This window comes from Anolis carolinensis, chromosome 4 (assembly GCF_035594765.1).
Source record: "Anolis carolinensis isolate JA03-04 chromosome 4, rAnoCar3.1.pri, whole genome shotgun sequence".
In the NCBI taxonomy this organism is placed as follows: Eukaryota; Metazoa; Chordata; class Lepidosauria; order Squamata; family Dactyloidae; genus Anolis; species Anolis carolinensis.
Window position 1 is genome coordinate 215,042,619 of NC_085844.1, and position 21,202 is coordinate 215,063,820.

General features: G+C 40.2%; 1 protein-coding gene and 1 long non-coding RNA gene across 4 annotated transcripts in view; one reads left to right on the top strand and one right to left on the bottom strand.

Moving 5' to 3' along the window:
- Positions 1-21,202, top strand: part of acss2 (acyl-CoA synthetase short chain family member 2) — an 82,113-nt gene that overhangs the window by 19,947 nt on the left and 40,964 nt on the right. The window contains exons 1-2 of one of the 3 annotated variants that reach the window (XM_008109972.3): positions 5,107-5,396; positions 8,507-8,702. In XM_008109972.3, coding sequence (XP_008108179.1) covers positions 5,255-5,396; positions 8,507-8,702 — 338 coding nt within the window. In that variant the 5' untranslated portion in view covers positions 5,107-5,254. Of the gene's footprint in view, positions 1-5,106; positions 5,397-8,506; positions 8,703-21,202 lie in introns of those variants that run through there. The other 2 variants (XM_003220544.4, XM_008109973.3) reach the window with 2 other exon arrangements.
- Positions 16,227-21,202, bottom strand: part of LOC134298447 (uncharacterized) — a 374,816-nt gene continuing 369,840 nt past the window's right edge. Inside the window, exon 2 of the long non-coding RNA XR_010005545.1 lies at positions 16,227-17,949. This is a non-coding gene — a long non-coding RNA (uncharacterized LOC134298447). The remainder of the gene's footprint in view (positions 17,950-21,202) is intronic.

The following is a 21,202-nucleotide window of genomic DNA, read 5'->3' on the forward strand; positions in this document are numbered from 1 at the left end:
ATCCACCCTAAGTGGCATGATTGGGAATTCCCACCCTGAAGGGAATCACGCTGTTCCTGAGTGACCTGTCGGAGGACACTGACCGTGGGACTACCTAAGATAACAGGATTCATGACTAGACATTGAGTAGTATTTTAGGAGGAGAGTACATTACATTGCAACATAGTTATATGAAAATGCAGGAATTGCAGCAAGTGCAGATTGCCACATGAACTGGAGCTTCTGAAATTCCCCGTTGCACATATATTAAACATATAGCTCTGTCCTCTCATTACCATGGCCATCCTTAGTTGCATTTTGAGCTCACTGAAACTACAGTAGAGTCTCACTAATCCAAGCCTCCCTTATCCAAGGCTCTGGATAATCCAAGCCATTTTTGTAGTCAATGTTTTCAATATATCGTGATATTTTGGTGCTAAATTCGTAAATACAGTAATTACAACATGACATTACTGCATACTGAACTACTTTTTCTGTCAAATTTGTTGTATAACATGATGTTTTGGTGCTTAATTTGTAAAATCATAATCTAATTTGATGTGTAATAGGCCTTTCCTTAATCCCTCCTTATTATCCAAGATATTAGCTTAACCAAGCTTCTGCCGGCCCGTTTAGCTTGGATAAGTGAGACTCTACTGTAATACGAAAAATCGGTAATGGTTTTAGTCCCATTTATTTCATTGGGGACCAAGTGCACTTGATTTGGGTCCCATTTCCAATATATATCATTATGTATATGCATTTGAAAGACTGACACTTTTATACCCGGCACAAGGTTCAGTGGTCTGTAAGTCTCCATCTACACTGCCATATAATCCAGTTTCTAATTTCAGTGTAGACTCAAATAATCCAGTTCAAAGCAGATAATCTGGGATTAGATACTGGATTATATGGGGTTGTAGATCCAGCCTGGTTCATTCAATTCATCAGATGGAACAACCACAAATTCAACTGGAGATAATTTTAGATGCAGGTTGAGCATCTCTTATCCAAAGTGCTTTCAAAATCTAAAATTATCCACATAGATGGGTTGAATGAGACATCTTTGTTTTCTGGTGGCTCAGTGTACGGACACGTAGGTATCATCCACAAAATTATTAAAAATATGTATAAAATACCTTCAAGCTATGTATATAAAGCAGGCATAGCAAACCTGGGCCCTCCAGATGTTTTGGACTTCAATTCCCACAATTCTAGCTCTTAGGAATTGTGGGAGTTGAAGTCCAAAACGCCTGGAGGGCCCAAGTTTGCCCATGCCTGGTATAAACTGTCTATGAAACATAAATGAATTTTGTGTTCAGACTTGGGTCACATCTCCAAGATATCTCATTATGCAAATGTATGCAAATTCAGGTATTCCACAATCCAAAATTCAAAATACTTCCGGTCCTGAGCATTTCAGATAAAAGATCCTTGAGCTGTACTGCGTATATGTGGCTATGTGAATAAGATATATAGGAGACATAAATGGGTTTCATGTTCAAACTTGTGTCCCATCTCCAGGAGCAATCATTATGCTTTTTCTTAATCTCTCCTTATTATCCAACATATTCACTTATCCAACATTCTGCTGGCCCGTTTATGTTGGATAAGTGAGACTCTACTGTAGTTACCTTTAGGCTATGTGTATAAGGCATTTCAGCAACATACATGAGTTTCATGTTTCAGCTTGGGATCCGATTTCCAAGACCTCTATGGATGTATTTACACTGTGGAACTAATGCAGTTTGACGCCACTTTAAACACCATGGCTCAATACAATGGAATCATGGGAGCTGTAGTTTTTAGGGTTTTTGTTCTTCTCTGCCAGAATGCTGGTGCCTCACTAAACTACAAATCCCACGATTCTACATCGATGAGCTCCTACGATTCTACATCACTGAGTCACGGCAGCTAAAGTACTTTTGAACTGTGTTAATTCTACAGTGTAGATGCACAACTGAACTGCCATGGCTCAATGCTATGCAATGCTAGGAGCTGTATCTTGGTATTTATTTATTTATCATGTCAGAAGCAAATTGAACTGTATCCTGGTGAGGCCACAGCACGTTTTGTCAGAGCAGGCCAAAGACATTGAAAAACTACAACTCTCATGATCCTATAACATTGAGCCATGGCAAGTTATCAAATAGCACTCAATCTTCTTTCACCTTGTTGATAAGGCTCCTCAGCTCCTTCTCACTTTCAGCCATCAGAATGGTATCATCTGCAAATCTAAGGTTGTTAATGTTTCTGCCAGCAATTTTAAATCCAGCCTTGGATTCATCAAGCCCCACACGTCGCATGATGTGTTCTGCATACAAGTTAACTGGGTAGGGTGAAAGTATACAGTCCTGCCGCACTCCTTTCCCAATCTTGAACCAGTTTGTTGTTCCATGATCTGTTCTTACTGTTGCTACTTGGTCGCTATGCAGATTTCTCAGGAGACAGACAAGGTGACTTGGTATCCCCATACCACCAAGAACTTGCCACAATTTATTATGAATCACACAGTCAAAGGCTTTAGAATAGTCAGTAAAACAGAAATAGATATTTTTCTGAAACTCCGTTGTTTCCTCCATTATCCAGCGGATATTGGCAATTTGGTTTCTTGTTCCTCTGCCTTTTCTAAACCCAGCTTGGACATCTGGCAACTCTTGTTCCATGTATTGCTGGAGTTTGCTTTGCAGGACCTTGAGCATTACCTTACAGCATGTGAAATAAGTGCCACTGTACGAAAGTTTGAACATTCTTTAGCTTTTTCCCTTTTTTGGTATGGGGATATAAATTGATTTTTTCCAATCTGATGGCCATTCTTGTGTTTTCCATATTTGCTGGTATATGGCATGCATCACCTTGACAGCATCATCTTTCAAGATTTTAAACAATTCAGCTGGGTTTGCATCGTCTCCTAGTGCCTTGTTATTAGCAATGCTTCTTAAGGCTCATTCAACCTCACTCCTCAGGATGTCTGGTTCTAATTAAATCACCACACTGTCAAAGCTATCCTCAATATTATTATCCATCCTATACAGATCTTCTGTATAGTCTCGCCACCTTTTCTTGATGTCTTCAGCTTCTGTTAGATCCTTGCCATCTTTGTTTTTGATCATGCCATTTTTGCCTGAAATTTACCTTCGATGTTTCTGATTTTCTTGAAGAGGTCTCTTGTCCCTCCTATTCTATTGTCTTCTTCCACTTCCATGCATTGCTTGTTTAAAAATAGTTCCTTGTCTCTTCTGGTTTACCTCTAGAATTGTGCATTTAATTTGGCATATCTGCCCTATCACTGTTTCCTTTCACTTTCCTTCTTTCTTGGGCTATTTCCAGTGTCTCAGCAGGCAACCATCTTTCCTTCTTGATTTCTTTTTCTTTGGGACATGCTTGGTTGCTGCCTCCTGAACAATGCTGTGAACTTCTGTCCATAGTTCTTCTAGGACTCTATTTATTAAATCTATTCTTCACCTCCACTGCATATTCAATAGGAATATTTGTGAGATCATATCTAACTGATCTGTGTATTTTCCCTAATCTCTTTAGTCTGATTCTAAATTGTGCAATAAGAAGTTCGTGATCTGAGCTACAGTCAGCTCTGGGTCTTGTTTTTACCGACTGGATGGATGACCGCCACCTTTGGCTGCAAAGAATGTAGTCAATCTGATTTGTAGAGACATCACACTGGCAATGAAGGTCCACATAGTTAAAGAAATAGTCTTCCCCGTAGTAACCTATGGATATGAGAGCTGGACCGTAAGGAAGGCTGAGCGAAGGAAGATACCCTGTTTCCCCTAAAATAAGACATCCTCAGAATATAAGACCTAGTAGAGGTTTTGCTGTATTGCTAAATATAAGGCCTCCCCTGAAAGTAAGACCTAGCAAAGTTTGTATTTGGAAGCATGCCCGCCGAACAGAACACCAGAGCATGCAGGATTGATAAATGTACGTACCATAGATGGTTGTACATGGAAATAATGGTCGTAACAAGAAATTCTTGATAGAATTCAGTTTGTCTGGTTATGCTGGTTTGTGATGACAACTACTGTACAGTATATAATGTTCATTTTTTTGTTCAACAATAAATGTGAATTCTTCTTCATGGAAAAATAGACATCCCTTGAAAATAAGACCTAGAGCATCTTTGGGAGCAAAAATTAATATAAGACACTGTCTTATTTTCGGGGAAACACGGTAGATGCTTTTGAACTGTGGTGCTGGAGGAAAAACCTGAGAGTGCCTTGGACGGCAAGAAGATCCAACCAGTCCATACTCCAGGAAATAATGCCCGACTGCTCACTGGAGGGAAGGATATTAGAGACAAAGATGAAGTACTTTGGCCACATAATGAAAAGACAGGAAAGCTTGGAGAAGAGTGCTGCTGGGGAAATGGGAGGAAAAAGGAAGAGGGGCCGACCAAGGGCAAGATGACTGGCTTGACCTTGAAGGAGCTGGGGGTGGCCACGGCTGACAGAAAGCTCTGGCATGGGCTGGTCACGGAGATGGAAGCGACTGAACTAATTACAACTGCAGAGAGAGAGATGTATCCTCTCTCTCTCCCCCTCCCTCTGTGGAATCACAGAGACAAAAGTGGCCTTTCTGAGGCAAAAAAAAAGGCTTTTCTGAGGCAAAAGCGGAATTTTTGAGGCAAAACTAACCTTTTTCTGAAGTAAAAAGCCTTTTCTGAGGTAAAAGTGATCTTTTCTGAGGCAAAGTAGCCTTTTCTTTTGTAAAAAGGCCTTTTCTGAGGTAAAAAAGGAGTTTCTGAGGAAAAAGTGGTTTTTTCTGAGGTAAAACAAATACCTTTTCAGAGGTAAAAAAAGCTCTTCAAAGGTAAAATAGGCCTATTTGCTGGATTATCATTATACAGTACTGAAGGAAGTTTTTTTTTTAAAGGAAGCGTTTCCTTTAAGGCAGAACCCTGCTCACTTATACTCGGAGATTCCCCCCTCCCCACCCCAAGGGATTACGACCTTGCAAAGGCTTTTGGTGGCGGTGGGCGTGGCCGGGGCGGTGGGCGGGGCCAACCTTGCGCGAGGTCTAACTGATGGGCGGGTCCAGTCTAATAAAAGTGTGGAGGGGTCGAGCTAGTGGGGCGTAGGTGGGCGTGGTCAGCTTCGAGGAGTAGAGAAGAGCCGGTGGGCGGGGCTTGTGTCCTCGGGGCTCCTCCCCTTCCCCTTCCCGCTTGCCCCTCCCTCGCCTCCAGAGTCAAAGGGAAGCCGCGGCTTGGCCTGGCTGTCTTTGGTTCTCTTTGCTCGCTTTGCTTGGAAAGACAGATAGGATGGTGCTTCCCGACGAGGAGCGCGGCGTTGGCGGCGGCCTGCTCCTCTTCCGAGCCCCGGCGGAGCAGGCGCGGGAGGCGCACGTCCCCTCCTTGGAAAAGTACCGGGAGCTTTACCGCCGCTCTGTGGAGGAGCCCCAGGGTGAGTGGAGGCAGCTTTCTCGCCAGGCCCCTTCCTCTGCACTAGGCATGGGCCAACCTGGGCCTTCTCTCCAGGGGTTTTGGACTTCAACTCCCATCATTCCTAACAGGCTCAGACCCTTTCCTTTCCCCCCTCAGCCGCTTAAGCTGAGTTGGCCCATGCCAGGCATTGCAAAACTTGAGACGTGAAGCAAGCAGTGAGCCCGGAAACCTGTTGAAAGCCCAGGATCCTCCTCTACTTCGCAGCCAGGCTGTGTGCACTGCACATGGCATGTTTCATCCTGTAAATTTCCAGGCTTTTCCTACTGCTCTCTGGGCCAGACTGAAGCACAGACGCTTCCCTAAATGTCATGTAGATTCGTTTTTAATGTTTGTGGATTTGAAACTGTATTGAAATGTTTTTTTTTTGAGTCTGGGTTGCTGTGAGTTTTCTGAGCTCTATGGCTATGTTCCAGAAGCATTCTCTCCTGACGTTTTGCCCACATCTGTGGCAGGCATCCTTACAGGTTGCGAGCTTTGTTGGAAACTAGGCAACTGGGGTTTATATATCTGTGGAAAGTCCAGGTCAGGAGAAAGAACTCTTGTCTGCTTGAGGCAAGTGTGAATGTTGCAATTGATCACCTTGATTAGCATTTAATGGCCTTGCAGATTCAAAGCCTGCCTGCTTCCTGCCTGCTTGTGGATTTCAATGACTTCTCTGTGTAGTCTGACATGGTGGTTGCTAGAGTGGTCCAGCATTTCTGTGTTCTCAAATAATAAGCTGTGTCCATCAAGTGCTCTGTTATGGCTGACTTCTCTGTTTGGATTAGTCTGCAGTGCCTTTCGTGTACACTATATGTACACTATAATAGTTTGGCCTTGTGTATTCACATTTGTTTTATCAAAATACTAATATAAATGTATACAACATGAGTATCAACAGCAGCATTAGTGTTGGCAAAGCTTTGTCTCTGGAAGTAACATTAATGTGCAGTGTAGAAATTAATACATTTGTAATTCTTTTATCAGTTTGGGAGATGGGATATTTTGGGAGACCCAGAGTATATGCTATGGATTCTAGAGTTCTTCCAATTTGCCAACATTGTTTCTTTATAGTTTTTAGCCTTTCTACTTTAAAACTAAGAGGGGCTTATATACCAATTAAAAATAGGCGAGTCCCTGCCATTTAGGTTGACAGTCTAATACAAAATTGGCAAATTGTTGTTGGACTGCACCTCCCATCATTCCACACTGTTTATGTTGGATAGGGATGATGGGAGTTGCCGTCCAACAATATCATGGAGGATGAAGGGAAAGGATGTATCTATGCCAGGCATGGGCAAATTTTGGCTCTCCGGATGTTTTGGTTTTCAACTCCCACAATTCCTAACAGCGGCTGTTAGGAATTGTGGGAGTTGAAGTCCAAAACACCTGAAGGGCTGAAGTTTGCCCATGCCCAGTGTAGATGCACCCTGAGAGAGTGAGTATGGGTGTGTGTTTCTTGCCCAAGGTCACCCAGAGGTTTGCCATGGCTGAACAGGAATTTGAATATTGCTCTCCAAAGTTATAATGCAATTATCAAACTGCAACACTGGCTCTCATAATCATTTTCTATCCCCATAATTTACCAACGCAGGCATTGATTGCTAGGTTAGGGAACATTGAACTTTTGCAATGACTTTTAAAAGATCCCATTCTGCAGTGCTGATTTAGTGAAGAACAAATGAGTCATTAGGGATAAATCATAGAGAAAAATTATGGGTGTGATGTTCTGTTTGTATAGCTTGGAAATGTGGAGTTATCTGTACCAGGAAGTGCTGCCGTACAATAGCTGTTGTCATTTCCTTGATTAATGCAAATACCACAATGAAAGTGTTCCTTTAAGTGATTACAGAAATGAGGAAGTATGTTTAACTGTAGTTTTTACTACTGTACCTTTCAACATTTATGAAGAATTATTATAGGAATTTTTTGCTGTGGGAAAGCTTTCCTGGGTACATCCCAGTAGATTCAGAATTAACTACATGGAAGCGCCTTCCATCTGTCCATATTTCAAGCATCCAGAGTGATGGATATTCAGAGTATATTCAGAGAGAAAATATTTAGTCCAATTTCCATCTGTGACATTTTTCTGAATTTCAGCATTAGAAAATATAATTGACCCTTTGTGTAATAGAATCTAGTGTGGAAGTTGTAGTGCCCCTGTGCTTTATTGATAGTCATTATGATCGCAAGGCGTATTGGAAGTTGAAGTCATGTGAACCTGAAGGCCATGTTGGCCGGAATGAGTGGGATTCCCATGGCAGTCATCCCCAACTCCTACATGTATGTAGATTTGGCCATGTTGGGTCTGTGTGCCAGGTTTGGTCCAGATCTGTTGTCAGCTGGGTTTAGTGCACTCTGAGTAAGGGTGAACTACAGTTCCCATAATCAAGGTCAATGCCCACAAACTACGGCAGTATGTTCAGTTGGTCATGGGGGTTCTCTGTGCCGAGTTTGGTCCTGGTCCATTGTCGGTAGGGGGTGCAGGTGAACTATAACTCCCGTCAATCAAGGTCAGTATTCCCCAAACTTCACCAGTATTTTCTGTTGGTCATGGAGAGTCTGTATGCCAAGTTTTGTCCAGTTCCGTCATTTGTGTGGGTCTCAGTGGTCTGTTGAAGTTGGTGTTGAATTGGGTGAAGGTACTGTAAATCCCATCCTCCTATCGGCACCAGGACGTAAATGGGTAATGGGGTGTCTGTGTGCCAAATATGGTCCAGGTCCTTTGTTCGTGGGGGTTGTAGTGGTCTGATTCACAAGATACTGCAAATCCCATCATCCGTGGTTTGTCCTGCCCTAACCGCACCTGGACGTAAATGGGTAATGGGGGGGGTCTGTGGTCCTGATCTGTCATTGGTGCTAGTTGCAGTGGCCTGTGGGAGGTGAAATGATTGAAAGTACTGCATATCCTATCGTCCGTGGTGTTCACTCCCGGTTTGCTATGTTGTGTCAAAATTTCAAGTTGAGCAACAGACTACTTTTTGAGTTCTGTGTACACAAACATACACAGGCTGTATTTTTATATATAAAGATGTTATCTTGTTGTTTTACCTTGGTTTTATTTTTGAATGCTTTTATCTTTTTTTCCAGAATTTTGGAGTGATATTGCCAAAGACTTTCACTGGAGAAGCCAACATAATGGACCGTTTCTGCAGTATAACTTCGATGTCACCAAAGGGAAAATCTTTGTTGAATGGATGAAAGGGGCTACAACCAACATCTGCTACAATCTGTTGGATAGAAATGTCAATGAGAAAAAACTTGGAGACAAAATAGCGTTCTACTGGTAATCTTCTGATTTTAATTGCAAATTTTTATTTGTATCGCTGGATTATTTTGTACTTCACAGGTACATTTTAAGTGTAACCCCAGCCATATGTGTGTGTGTGTGTGTATATATATAAAAGCTTTGTATAGTATATGGAAGGACCAACCTCTGTGGGATTTGTTGCTGTCTGTGCCCTTGTTCAGAAGATTTCACTTCACTTCCTGTCCCTGTGAGAATTGGATTTTTTTAATGGCTTGTTGTGGAAACAAGTATTGGAGAGAAAACTTTAGTTGAAACTCCTTTTCCCCATGACAACTCTTTTAGGAGTGGATTTCCCTTCCTAGAGCTAGATTTCTTTCACTTCCTGTTGTCTCACCCCCATTCTTAACTATGAGTCGTTTGTAAGTCAGATGGTTTTAACTTGGGGACTGCCTATATAAATACCTAATACAGGAGTGGGGGAGTGTCCTTAAACTTCACTTTCAGCACAGGCTCCTGTCAGACCCTCTCATACTAGCACCATAATTCCACTTTGATTATCATGGCTACCTCCTGTGGAATTTGATGATTTGTAGTTTGGTGAGGCATTATAGTACTTTGGCTGAAAATTCAGTGAACCCTCTTTAAACTACAATTTCCAGGATTCCATGGGCTGTTGTCTTAATAGTTAAAGTGGAATCATAGTGCTTTAACTGAGTAGTGTAAAAGGGCCTTACAGAGTGTTTCTGTGTAGGGCACGTGGTTTTAAAATGGGAAAGTTGCTTGTAAATGATTCTGGTTTCTTTGATTTCATACTGGGATGGAAGCTGTGATTTCCAAATCTCTGTAATGCTCCTTGTACTTTGAAAAATAGGATAAAACTAGTGGTTTATGCATACTTCAAAAAGCCTTGTGCATAGTTTGCAACAAGCCGTTACTGTTTTCCAAAATAGAAGATGCCTCTGTTGAAGTCTTGTAGTGGCACATACTACATTTATAGCTGAGGAATGGTTGATTTTTCCCCACCAATGTGCTTTCAAAATGCCAGCTCCTTCCTACCCCAGATTCACCTCCATATTATTGCTCTGAGGTTCATATATTTGATCAGAATTCATCAGTATGTACTAGTCTGTATATGAAATACCAGCTGGATAAGGGATGTCTGCAGCAGGGAGAAACCCCCCCGCCCACCCCAATGTTATTACCTTCATTAACATGCATGATGCTTTTTATTTTTTGTCCTTTTTGCACGGAGACCAATAAATCATTTTCCCCTGTCGGCTATGATTACTTAACATGTTTTTTGTAGTCAGTCACATTCATATCATTTATTTCCTTTTCTTGACCATTCCAGTTCCTCCTTCCTCCACTTAGTACATACACACTTTATAGAACTAGAAAAGCATCCTGAGATATGGTGTGAATCCTATCTATATTGCCCAGGAAGTAAGTCCATTGAATTCAGGGGGATTGTGCTCTTCTAAAAATGGTTGTCTGGCTTCAAGATGTTCCCCCAAAATGTGCACACCCTCAATAGCATTTATTATTATTATTACTTTCCCAAAAATGTGTATGCCTTTAACAAGGATTAAAGATTCCATTAGCAGAGAAACCCAAGGTTTGCAACCTTGCTGTGTAGGAATGACAATTGGAAAACTTTAAGTAACATTGTAATTTCACATGGAATTGATCACCTTTTTATTCAGACAGGCTTTTATAGAAGAAAAAATTAAGATCAAATCAGGGAGTACTGTGGTTTTAGCTCTGAATATGTTTTTAATCAGTTTTAAGTCTATATAAAATAATTCTTACTTTAAAAAAATCAGAACAGTCTTCATTGGAACTCTTCTTTCATTGTCTTTCTTTTTTGGCTTGTCTGGAAAGATGCAGTGTAGTGTTACCTCTTAACCCAGAGAAGACAACGTGCAGTCTTGGGACCCAAATTTAGCTCCCAAATATGTTTGCACTTCTTTTTCAAAACAACTAATGAACTTTGGGCCACTGCAAATTCACCTTATTTTTATAAGTCAATGAGAATGAAATCGCCCTCAGATCTGCCACAGTTTCTCATCCCTGTTCTGAATGTGGAATGTGTACATATGTTTTCTTCTTTAAAAATCATATTAAACCTCCATTTCCGTGTATAGTTGGTCTCTGTAACTGCTCTCTTGAGATTTGGATAATTTTAGGTAATGGTATCAGGTATTACGGCATATAGAAATGGAATGAATATCCCAGTTTGAAAGGTATGGTTCTATGAGCTATGTTTACTGTTTTCTAGAAGCCAATATGATCTGTTATGGAAGTTCTCTAAACCAGAAATCTTCTGTCCCAAAAATAGGAAATGAATTACTGAGGCTAACAAGATTTATTATTTATTTTATTTGTACTGTGCCTTTCTTCTTGAGCAGGAGCCAAGGTGACAAAATAGTCTGGCTTTCTGAGCCAGAAGACTACAAATGAGTTTTGGGAGACAAAGGTTTTGGCTTAGCAAGTTTGGTATATTTTCATTTGGACCATCAAAAATCAAACTTGATGTCGTCTAAAAGAATGAATAAATAGAATGGCCATTGGTGATTCTGGGAGTTATTGTCCAAAAAGTAAGCCTTCTGAGAACTTCCTTAGTTCTCTCCTGCCCTGAATTTCAGTTCCTTTTCAATATTATGGCTAAACGACTGTTGGCAGGTCAATGAATTGGTTTAGGTCTTTGACAATTGTCATGGATTGTGGCAGTGCGTTTCATAATTGTAATTGTACTTTGTATCTAGAAGCTCTTTCTTTAGTTTGTCCTGTATCTTCTGACATTTTGGGTGGGGGGATACGGGACAGCACTACACTTGATTTTCTATTACTTCTGTATTCATTCTTTTCTGCCTCCATTCTATGTATTATGGTATATAACCCTCCATCTAGACTTTTCTGTAATTAAAAATCCCTTATGCTCTAGTATTTCCTTGTGGGAAACGTGTTCTACCCTGAGAAACATGGGTTTAATGCTTTGTTAAGGACCTTTTCATTTAAGCAGAATGACAGTCTTAATTCAGGTTTGGGCAATATTTGACCCTGCAAAGATTGTTGCACTGCAACTTCTGTGCCTCTCACATGTGGCCACACTGGGTTGGGTCTGTTGGAAGTCAGAGTCCAACAATATCATGGGGTGCAGTGGGGGAATACAATTTTTCAATTTGTAAGACAGTGTCCTTGGACATTCTGTCCTTTACATAATGTGTGTGTGTGTATGTATGTATGTGTACCTACCTTCAGGTTGCCTGTGGATGTATGGCAAGATGGGACCTGGTGCCTTTAGCGCAGGAATAGGCAGACTTTGGCCCTCCAGTTTTTTAGACTTCAACTCCCACAATTCCAAACAACCAACCAGCTGTTAGGAGTGGTGGGAGTTGAAGTCCAAAACAATTTCCCCATGCCTGCTTTATCATATTTAGGCCATTCTGATAGCACTTGCACGTAGATTGTTGTTGTTGTGTGCCTTCAAGTCATTTCCACCTTAAGACAATCCTAAGGTAGCTTTCTTTCCAAGATTTGCTCACAGTGGATTGCATTAAATTACATTACATGGAGGTCAAAGCCAGAATCACTTCTACCTCAAATATGGATAGACAAAACTAAATTTGACAGATTCGAAGGAAGCTTTCATCTAGGTCCAGATTGTTCTTCAGTTTTTGGATAACTTGGGGGGCCAGGATAGTAAAGTTGAATTGGGATTGTTGAGCCACCATTTATTATGTTGTTGTTTTGTACTTCTTTGCTGTGTTAAGAAGCTGCTCCTTTTGGGTTTTTGCCTGAAGGCTTCATTTTTGTCTCCCGCCTTTATTCCTCCATTCTGGACTTTCTTTGAGATAGATAAGACAGCCTATACTATCTATTTACTGCTGGTAGAAATTGTTAGAGAAATGCACAAAGACTTTGCAACTATTTTAGTTTTTATTGGCTGCAGGCATTACATGTCATTAAGTGCTTTTTGCTAAAGGTAGATATACTAGAAATGGATTTATCACAAAATCTATTTTTAAATTGAATGAGCCTCCATTTGATGGTATACAGCATTGTCTGTAGAAAAACCCTTTGAGTACAAACATCATATTTGTGTACTCTTTAACCATTTCGAGCATTGGTCTACATTGAGTTTGTCCTGTAGAGTTTGCTCAGTAGAATCTACCTAATTTGATTGGACTAATGTGTATGTTATTAAACAGGCTTTAAGAAGAAACCAAAACAGATCTCACATATTTTAGATCACCTTTGTTTTTAATGAAACCACAAAGTTCAGTTTAGTTGGAGAATTTACCACTTTCTCCTCCCTCCTTCTTGCTGCTGCTGTGATCTGCAAATAAGGCTATAGAAATGCTTCACTTTTTGGATTAATAAAGGCCCCAACAAGCTCATTTGTGTTATGAACACAGTTAATGCTTATTTAGCATATGTGTAAATGGTCCTTTACATAGTACCCCAGGGGCTCTCTGTTTGAAGTAAACACAGGTAAACAACAGATGAAGGGGGAACCATGGGCCTGGAGAAGCAGGGGAAAGGATGTGAAATTAATTCTATTACACATTCTTCAAGGTTCAGAAATGTGGGATAAGCCACAGATTTTCCAGTAAAGTTTCAAGAAGGGCTATAAGGAAAGTGGGAGGTACTTCCATGTGCAAGGGTTTGAAAGATAACATGCACAGAGCCAATTAATTCTTAAAACTATTGAAGACTGACATTTACTGCCAGATATTAGATAAAATATAAGGACAGCAGATGTTTTCATCAACACCTTTTCAATTAATCCACAACTGTCCCTGTCCATACCTAAGGTCCAAATGGGTTCCTGTTTTCTGCAGCATTTTGTTGCTTCATTTATCGGAGAACCTCTTCCCATTTCCTCACCCATGTTTTAATATCAGAAATCTTAGCAATGATGTCTAATATTTCTCTTGTTTTTCTACTTGTTTTTCTTTGCTCAGTAGTCCTAGAAAGATTGCCCAAAAAGGTTTCTTTCCTTTTCTAGATCTTTAAAAAATATATATTCTGTGTTTGTGCCAACCCCCTTGGTTTTGAGAAGTTCAATGTTGTGTAATTTTTACTTGAAACTAACCACTACAACTTGGGCAATCGCTAAAAATGCTCAATCAGATGATGATGCATCTGCCATGATTTCTCCATAAGTTACTACAACCCCTTATTTTTATTTCTCCATTTGGAATTTTCACATTTTATTTGAAACTGGGCACTGCAACTCCAGGAACAACTAAAGAAGCTCTGTCAAATTTAAAGGTATCTAGCATCATATGCTGATTAGTAATAGTAACCATGGACATGCAAACATTGATTTAAATCCTCTTATTCCTCTTGACAAACAATAGCACCATTGCATCACTGGGATTTACGTATGTGTTGATTCACAATTCAGTAGTTGATTCAAGAGATCTACTGTGGTTGGGACTAAGCAAGAGAACCATTGTCTTTTATTAATACTGACTAGCTGTGCCCGGCCACGCGTTGCTGTGGCAAAGTGGTGGTAGTATTGGTTAAAAATTGTTGGGTAATTTTTATTTGACGTTATTTGAATTTTTTAAATTAATTTTATTGTAAGTTATCTTTTTATTTATTATATTTTATTATTTTCTTGTATTATTTTAGTTATATTCTGTTATTATAGTATTTTATTGTATTAATTTTTTAGTGTTTTAAATTATTTTTTAGTGTTTTTTATTTTTTTTATTGGGTTGCTAGGAGACCAAGTTGGAGGAGCTTAGCCTTCTAACTGGTAGCAATTGGATAAAAGCAATTATTCCTCTCTCTCTAATTAGGACTTTGTTTTTCTTTTCTTTTTGTTGTATCAACCTAGAGGCGTGGATGATGGGTTGTGTTGTCAAATTTCGAGGTTGGGGGGCCTGTAGTTTTGTTGTTTTGTGGGTCGCCGTGATGCCATCACTCTTATATATATATACTAGCTGTGCCCGGCCACGCGTTGCTGTGGCTTTTTTTTAGTGGTGTTGGTTAATCTACATTGGGTTTTATTTTTGTTGTGACCGTCAACAAAAATTATACAGTATTATTGATTCCTTTATTATATTAAAGACATATGATAGGATATTACGCTATAACATATAATAGTATACGACTATTTCACAATATTAGTAGATATATATATATCTATATATATAAAATGATAAAGTTGTTTGCGCAGTGACTATAACAACAAAACTAAACATCCCAGAAATATGAAATTTGGCAACACAATGCAAAAGGCTTGCCTCCAGGTTACAACAACACAACCACACCACAAAACCACAATCCAGACCCACAAAACTCACAACAACACATCATGCGATAACACAACTAAACGCCCCAGAAATACAAAACTTGGCAACACAATGCAAAAGCCTTGCCTCCCAGTTGTAACAACACAACCACACCACAAAACCACACAGGACCCACAAAACTCACAACAACGCATCGTGACTATAACAAAACAACTAAACGCCCCAGAAATACGAAACTTGGCGGCACAATGCAAAAGCCTTCCCTCCAGGTTGTAACAACACAACCACACCACAAAACCACAATCCGGACCCATAAAACTCACAACAACGCCTCATGACTATAACAACACAACTAAACGCCCCAGAAATACGAAACTTGGCACACAACTAAATACCCCAGAAATACAAAACTTGACAACACAACGCAAAAGCCTTTCCTCCTGGTTGTAACAACACAACCACACCACAAAACCACAATCCGGATGCACAAAACTCACAACAAAGCATCGTGACTATAACAACACAACTAAACGCCCCAGAAATACGAAACTTGGCACACAACTAAATGCCCCAGAAATACAAAACTTGGTGACACAACACAAAAGCCTTTCCTCCCAGTTACAACAACACAACCACACCACAAAACCACAATCCGGACCCACAAAACTCACAGCAACGCATCATGATTATAACAACACAACTAAACGCCCCAGAAATACGAAACTTGGCAAAACAACGAAAAGCCTTGCCTCCCAGTTGTAACAACACAATCACACCACAAAACACAATCCGGACCCACAAAACTCACAACAATGCATCGTAACTATAACACCACAACTAAACGCCCCAGAAATACAAAACTTGGCACACAACTACATGCCCCAGAAATACAAAACTTGACAACACAATGCAAAAGCCTTGCCTCCCAGTTGTAACAACACAACCAAACCACAAAACCACAATCTGGACCCACAAAACTCACAACAATGCATCGTGACTATAACAACACAACTAATTGCCCCAGAAATACAAAACTTGACAACACAACGCAAAAGCCTAATGTAGACTGACCAACACCACCAGACTAAGCCACAGCAACGCGTGGCAGGGCACAGCTAGTATATATATAATTATATTGTATTGTTATTAGTATTATATTGTAGTGTATTATAATATTATTAGTAGTATTATATGTATATACAATGTATTATATTATTATATATATTAATATATTGCAAATTGGCCCCAGAGTACGGAATGGCCTTGTAGTTTCAAAGCCTGGATGGTTCCGTGTGTTAGAGGGGGGGAATGCTTTGTTGGGAGGTGCTAGGTGGTCCTGATTGTTTCCTGGATGGAATTCCAGTGTTTTCAGAGTGTTGCTCTTTATTTACTGTCCTGAGATGAGAGAGTGATGAGTACGGAATGGCCTTGTACCTTCAAAGCCTGGCTGCTTCCATGCCTGGGGGGGAGAATCGTTTGGTGGGAGGTGTTAGCTGGCCGTGATTGTTTCTTGGATGGAATTTGTGTGTTTTCAGACTGTTGTTGTTTATTTACTGTGCTGAGATGAGAGAGTGATGAGTATGGAATGGCCTTGTACCTTCAAAGCCTGGCTGCTTCCATGCCTGGGGGGGGGGGAGAATCGTTTGGTGGGAGGTGTTAGCTGGGTGTGATTGTTTCTTGGATGGAATTTATGTGTTTTCAGACTGTTGTTTATTTACTGTCCTGAGATGAGAGAGTGATGAGTACGGAATGGCCTTATACCTTCAAAGCCTGGCTGCTTCCATGCCTGGGGGGGAGAATCGTTTGGTGGGAGGTGTTAGCTGGGTGTGATTGTTTCTTGGATGGAATTTGTGTGTTTTCAGACTGTTGTTGTTTATTTACTGTGCTGAGATGAGAGAGTGATGAGAACGGAATGGCCTTGTACCTTCAAAGCCTGGCTGCTTCCATGCCTGGGGGGGAGAATCGTTTGGTGGGAGGTGTTAGCTGGGTGTGATTGTTTCTTGGATGGAATTTGTGTGTTTTCAGACTGTTGTTGTTTATTTACTGTGCTGAGATGAGAGAGTGATGAGTACGGAATGGCCTTGTACCTTCAAAGCGTGGGTGGTTTCCTGTGTGAAGGGGGGAATCCTTTGGTGGGAAGTGTTAGATGGCCCTGATTGTTTCCTGGATGGAATTTGTGTGTTTTCAGACTGTTGTTGTTTATTTACTGTGCTGAGATGAGAGAGTGATGAGAACGGAATGGCCTTGTACCTTCAAAGCCTGGCTGCTTCCATGCCTGGGGGGGAGAATCGTTTGGTGGGAGGTGTTAGCTGGGTGTGATTGTTTCTTGGATGGAATTTGTGTGTTTTCAGACTGTTGTTGTTTATTTACTGTGCTGAGATGAGAGAGTGATGAGTACGGAATGGCCTTGTACCTTCAAAGCGTGGGTGGTTTCCTGTGTGAAGGGGGGAATCCTTTGGTGGGAAGTGTTAGATGGCCCTGATTGTTTCCTGGATGGAATAGCTGTGTTTTTAGAGTGTTGATCTTTATTTACTGTCCTGAGATGATATTGTTGTGTATTATTGTACCACAGTAATTATTTCATATTACAGTAGAATCTCACTTATCCAACATTCGTTTATGTAATGTTCTGGATTATGCAATGGAGTCTGCCTTTTAATAGTCAATGTTTTTGGAGTGAGTGTTTTTAATGTATTGTGATATTTTGGTGGTAAATTTGTAAATACAGTAATTACTACATAGCATTACTGCGCATGGAACCACTTTTTGTGTCAAATTTGTTGTATAACATGATGTTTTGGTGTTTAATTTGTATAATGATTACCTAATTCGATTACCTAATTGGTTTTCCTGAATCCCTTCTTATTATCCAACATATTTACTTATGCAACGTTCTGCCGGCTTGTTTATGTTGGATAAGTGAGATTCTAGTGTATATTTATAATGTGATATTATTTGTTTAGAAGTGGATTATATGAGGCGCCTTCTGTTATAATAATAATTATTATTATAGTCTTGAATGATTATCATTGTGATAAAAATAATAACTTACTATTTATTAGTTATTATATTGTTGAATGATTATCAATGTTATAATAATTATTAATTTGTAAATGATTATCACTATAATAATAATAATAATAATTTTCTATTATTACGATTTGTTAATACATTGTTGAATGATTGTCAGTGTTATAATAATAAGAACTGACTATTATTATGAATTATTATGTTCTCGAATGATTATCAGTATTATAATAATAATAAATTAGTATTATTATTGGTGATTATTACATTCTTAACTGATGACCAGTTATTATTATATTAATAATTATTACAGGGAAGGGAAAGGTGAGGGCGATAGGGTTTGAGAGGGGAAAAAGGGGGCTTCTGAGGCATTGGAGGGGTTCTAATTTGTAGGTGAGAACAACAACAACAATAACAACAACAGAAAAGGGGGAAGCTCAGCCTGGGCCAACTGGGGCCTTTCCTTGACTTGTTTTGGGCACCAACTTCCACCCTTCCTGGCCTGAGGCTCTTGACTTTTCCCCCTGTCAGCCGTTTAACCGGGTGAGGGGGAAAAGGAAGGGTCCTGAGGCCGGGAAGGGCGGGGGTTGGCGCCCCAAACAACTCGAGGGGAGGTCCAGGCCTGCTCGAGGGCCATGCCCCCCTCTTCCCCCCTCACCTTGAAGAGCTTGAAGACCTCCGAGAAGAACCGAGAAGGGAGGAGGAGAGAGGGTGAGACGGGGGCTCCGCGGGGCCTTCCTCGTGCTGAGGGGAGGGGAGAGGGGCGGGAGGAGGGGGCCTGAACACGACCGGGGCCCTCCATGGGCCCTGAGGGGGGGAGATTGAGGGGAAGAGGGCAGAGAGCGACGTGAGGCCCGCACCTCCCAGCGCGGCCTCCTCCATCCCGCGCCCACCAAGGAATCTGCCTTCCTGCCTTCCTTCCTTCAGCTCTGAGGCGAGGTGTGTGTGCGCGCGCGGGAAGGGATGAGGGGGGTGCGCGCAGGCGCACATCGCCTGTTGCAGTTTTTGGCCGTTTGTGCCCTGTGATTGTGTTTGTTATATAAATGTGTTGTATCTTACTGGAGCCGTGGATGATGGGTTGTGTGGTCAAATTTGGAGGTTGGGGGACCTGTAGCTTTGCTGTTTTGTGCATCGCCGTGATGCCATCAGTCTTTTATATATATAGATATGTGAGTCCTCCCTTCCCTTTTTGACAAGGTTGGCTAGAGGTGAGTCAGAAGCCTTAATGGTGCTTTGGAGGAATGCCACAATTTATTTATTTATTTATTTATTTATTTACATTACTTTTACCCCGCCTTTCTCTCCTAGGAGACTCAAAGCGGCTTACAGTAAATAGGCAAAAATTCAATGCCTAAAACAATGTAAAAACAGCAATTCATATAAAACAATCTACAAAACAACAGTTCATATAAAACAGATACCAATAAAAAATAAAAACACATTATATAAAATTTTAAGAATGTCCAAGATTAAAAACCATTCATCCAGAATCCTCAAGCCTCAAGTGTCAATGCACACTTTTACAATGCTTCTGAATATACAAGGTGGTCCAAAAGTCATAAGGAGGTTTCAATATTTAATAACTTCATTTTTTTTGTTTTTAATGTACAATACCGTAGCATCATGTGCTTTACGAGTATATATAGAAAATAACAGAATATTATATTGCATGTGAAATCTTTTTAAAAAATTCTAATGGTTATTAAAACATCTGATGCCTTTGTGATTTTTGGCCCACCCCATACTACTCAAGCTTGTTGGTAGCAAAAATTAGAATTTGACACAATGCTATTTTATTATAATACAAACTTAGAATGCAATATTTTGGGGCTGGAAGGAAAACTATCCCTGCAGTTTCAAATCTGAAGTCAGTATTTATTTTTGAGCCTGGCCACAGAATCAGTTTTGTTCTTTTGCAACTGAGAAAATGACCTTCTCAAAACATCTGTGCTTGTAAACTGCATTGATAGATCTTATTTTGACAAAGTAAAATAAGAAACCTTATAGTTTCCCCCAGATCTAGTTTATGGGCTTGTTGTTTGTTCTGCAAACATATGAAGGTACCATAAACTTTTAGGATCATGGGCAGATGATAAGCAGACTTACGATCCTAATCAGTTCTTCTATCTGGAAAAACAACATTAGAAGCAGTGATCAGGAGCAAATAGGAGATGAGGAGGAGGTTTTTTGCATTTTTCAGCCCTCCCCAAGCTTCTTTCCTAATTATGGAAGAAAAAGATACATAGCCCCTGTAACTTTTCTCTTTTATAGGGAAAAAAGAGATTGAAGATTCTGATTTTGAATGGATCCTTTTTGGGGAAAAATTCACAACAGCCAATCCCACCTCCAGACTGTTCCACTGTTTAAATATCACTCTTTCCCTACTAGGTCTGTGTTCAAATTTAATATCTTGTATGGTCATTAGTGATTGCCTTGTTACAGGATGTGGAAAGGTAATCTTCTCTCTTTTTTTGGCATTACTACTGTAATACAATAAATGTTCTTTCCTTCTTTATCATGCACAAATTACAATATGGGAAGGAAAGGTCTCTTATTTGTAGAAATAATTGGAGTAATCACCAAAGAGCTATTTCAATTTCCATTCGCTCCAGGCAGTATACTTCACTAGGTATGTTTAGTTCTGGGTAAAGAATCAATATGAAACCCACGTAGGATTGTAATGCATAGTGATCTGTTTTTATTGTTGTGTGTACATATATGCTGGAAAGATACAGATCGGGTGTAAATATAGCTCTTCTGTAACTAGCATTAGTGTCACATTAAAATCTACATGAGGGGTGGGGAAAAAGCAGCCTGCAAAACAAAGTTGGCACCAAGGGTTTTTTTAGTCCGCAAGTTTCCTTTGCATTTTCCCTAAAGTCCCCAATTTAAGAGTTTCAAAACACCACTCATTGTGATGGCAGTATACTTCAAAAATACTCAAATGACCTCTGAAGCCAGAATAAAGGACTGAAATGAAAAGTGCAAATAGACTTCTGGGCATTTCCAAGAGTGATCTTTAGGTAGACATCAGGCAGTATAGTCCAATGTAGTATAGACTGTTGGCTCCTACAATTGCCCATCTCTAATATGTACAATTTGTTGCATGATGTTAAAGTATGGATATTGTTCCATTATCTGGGCAGAGGCCACAAGGGGTCGCTAGTGAAAGAAAGTCCATTTTATGGGTGTGTTGGAGGAAAAACTATTTCCCTGTTTTTCTGTTATTTCCCCCACCCA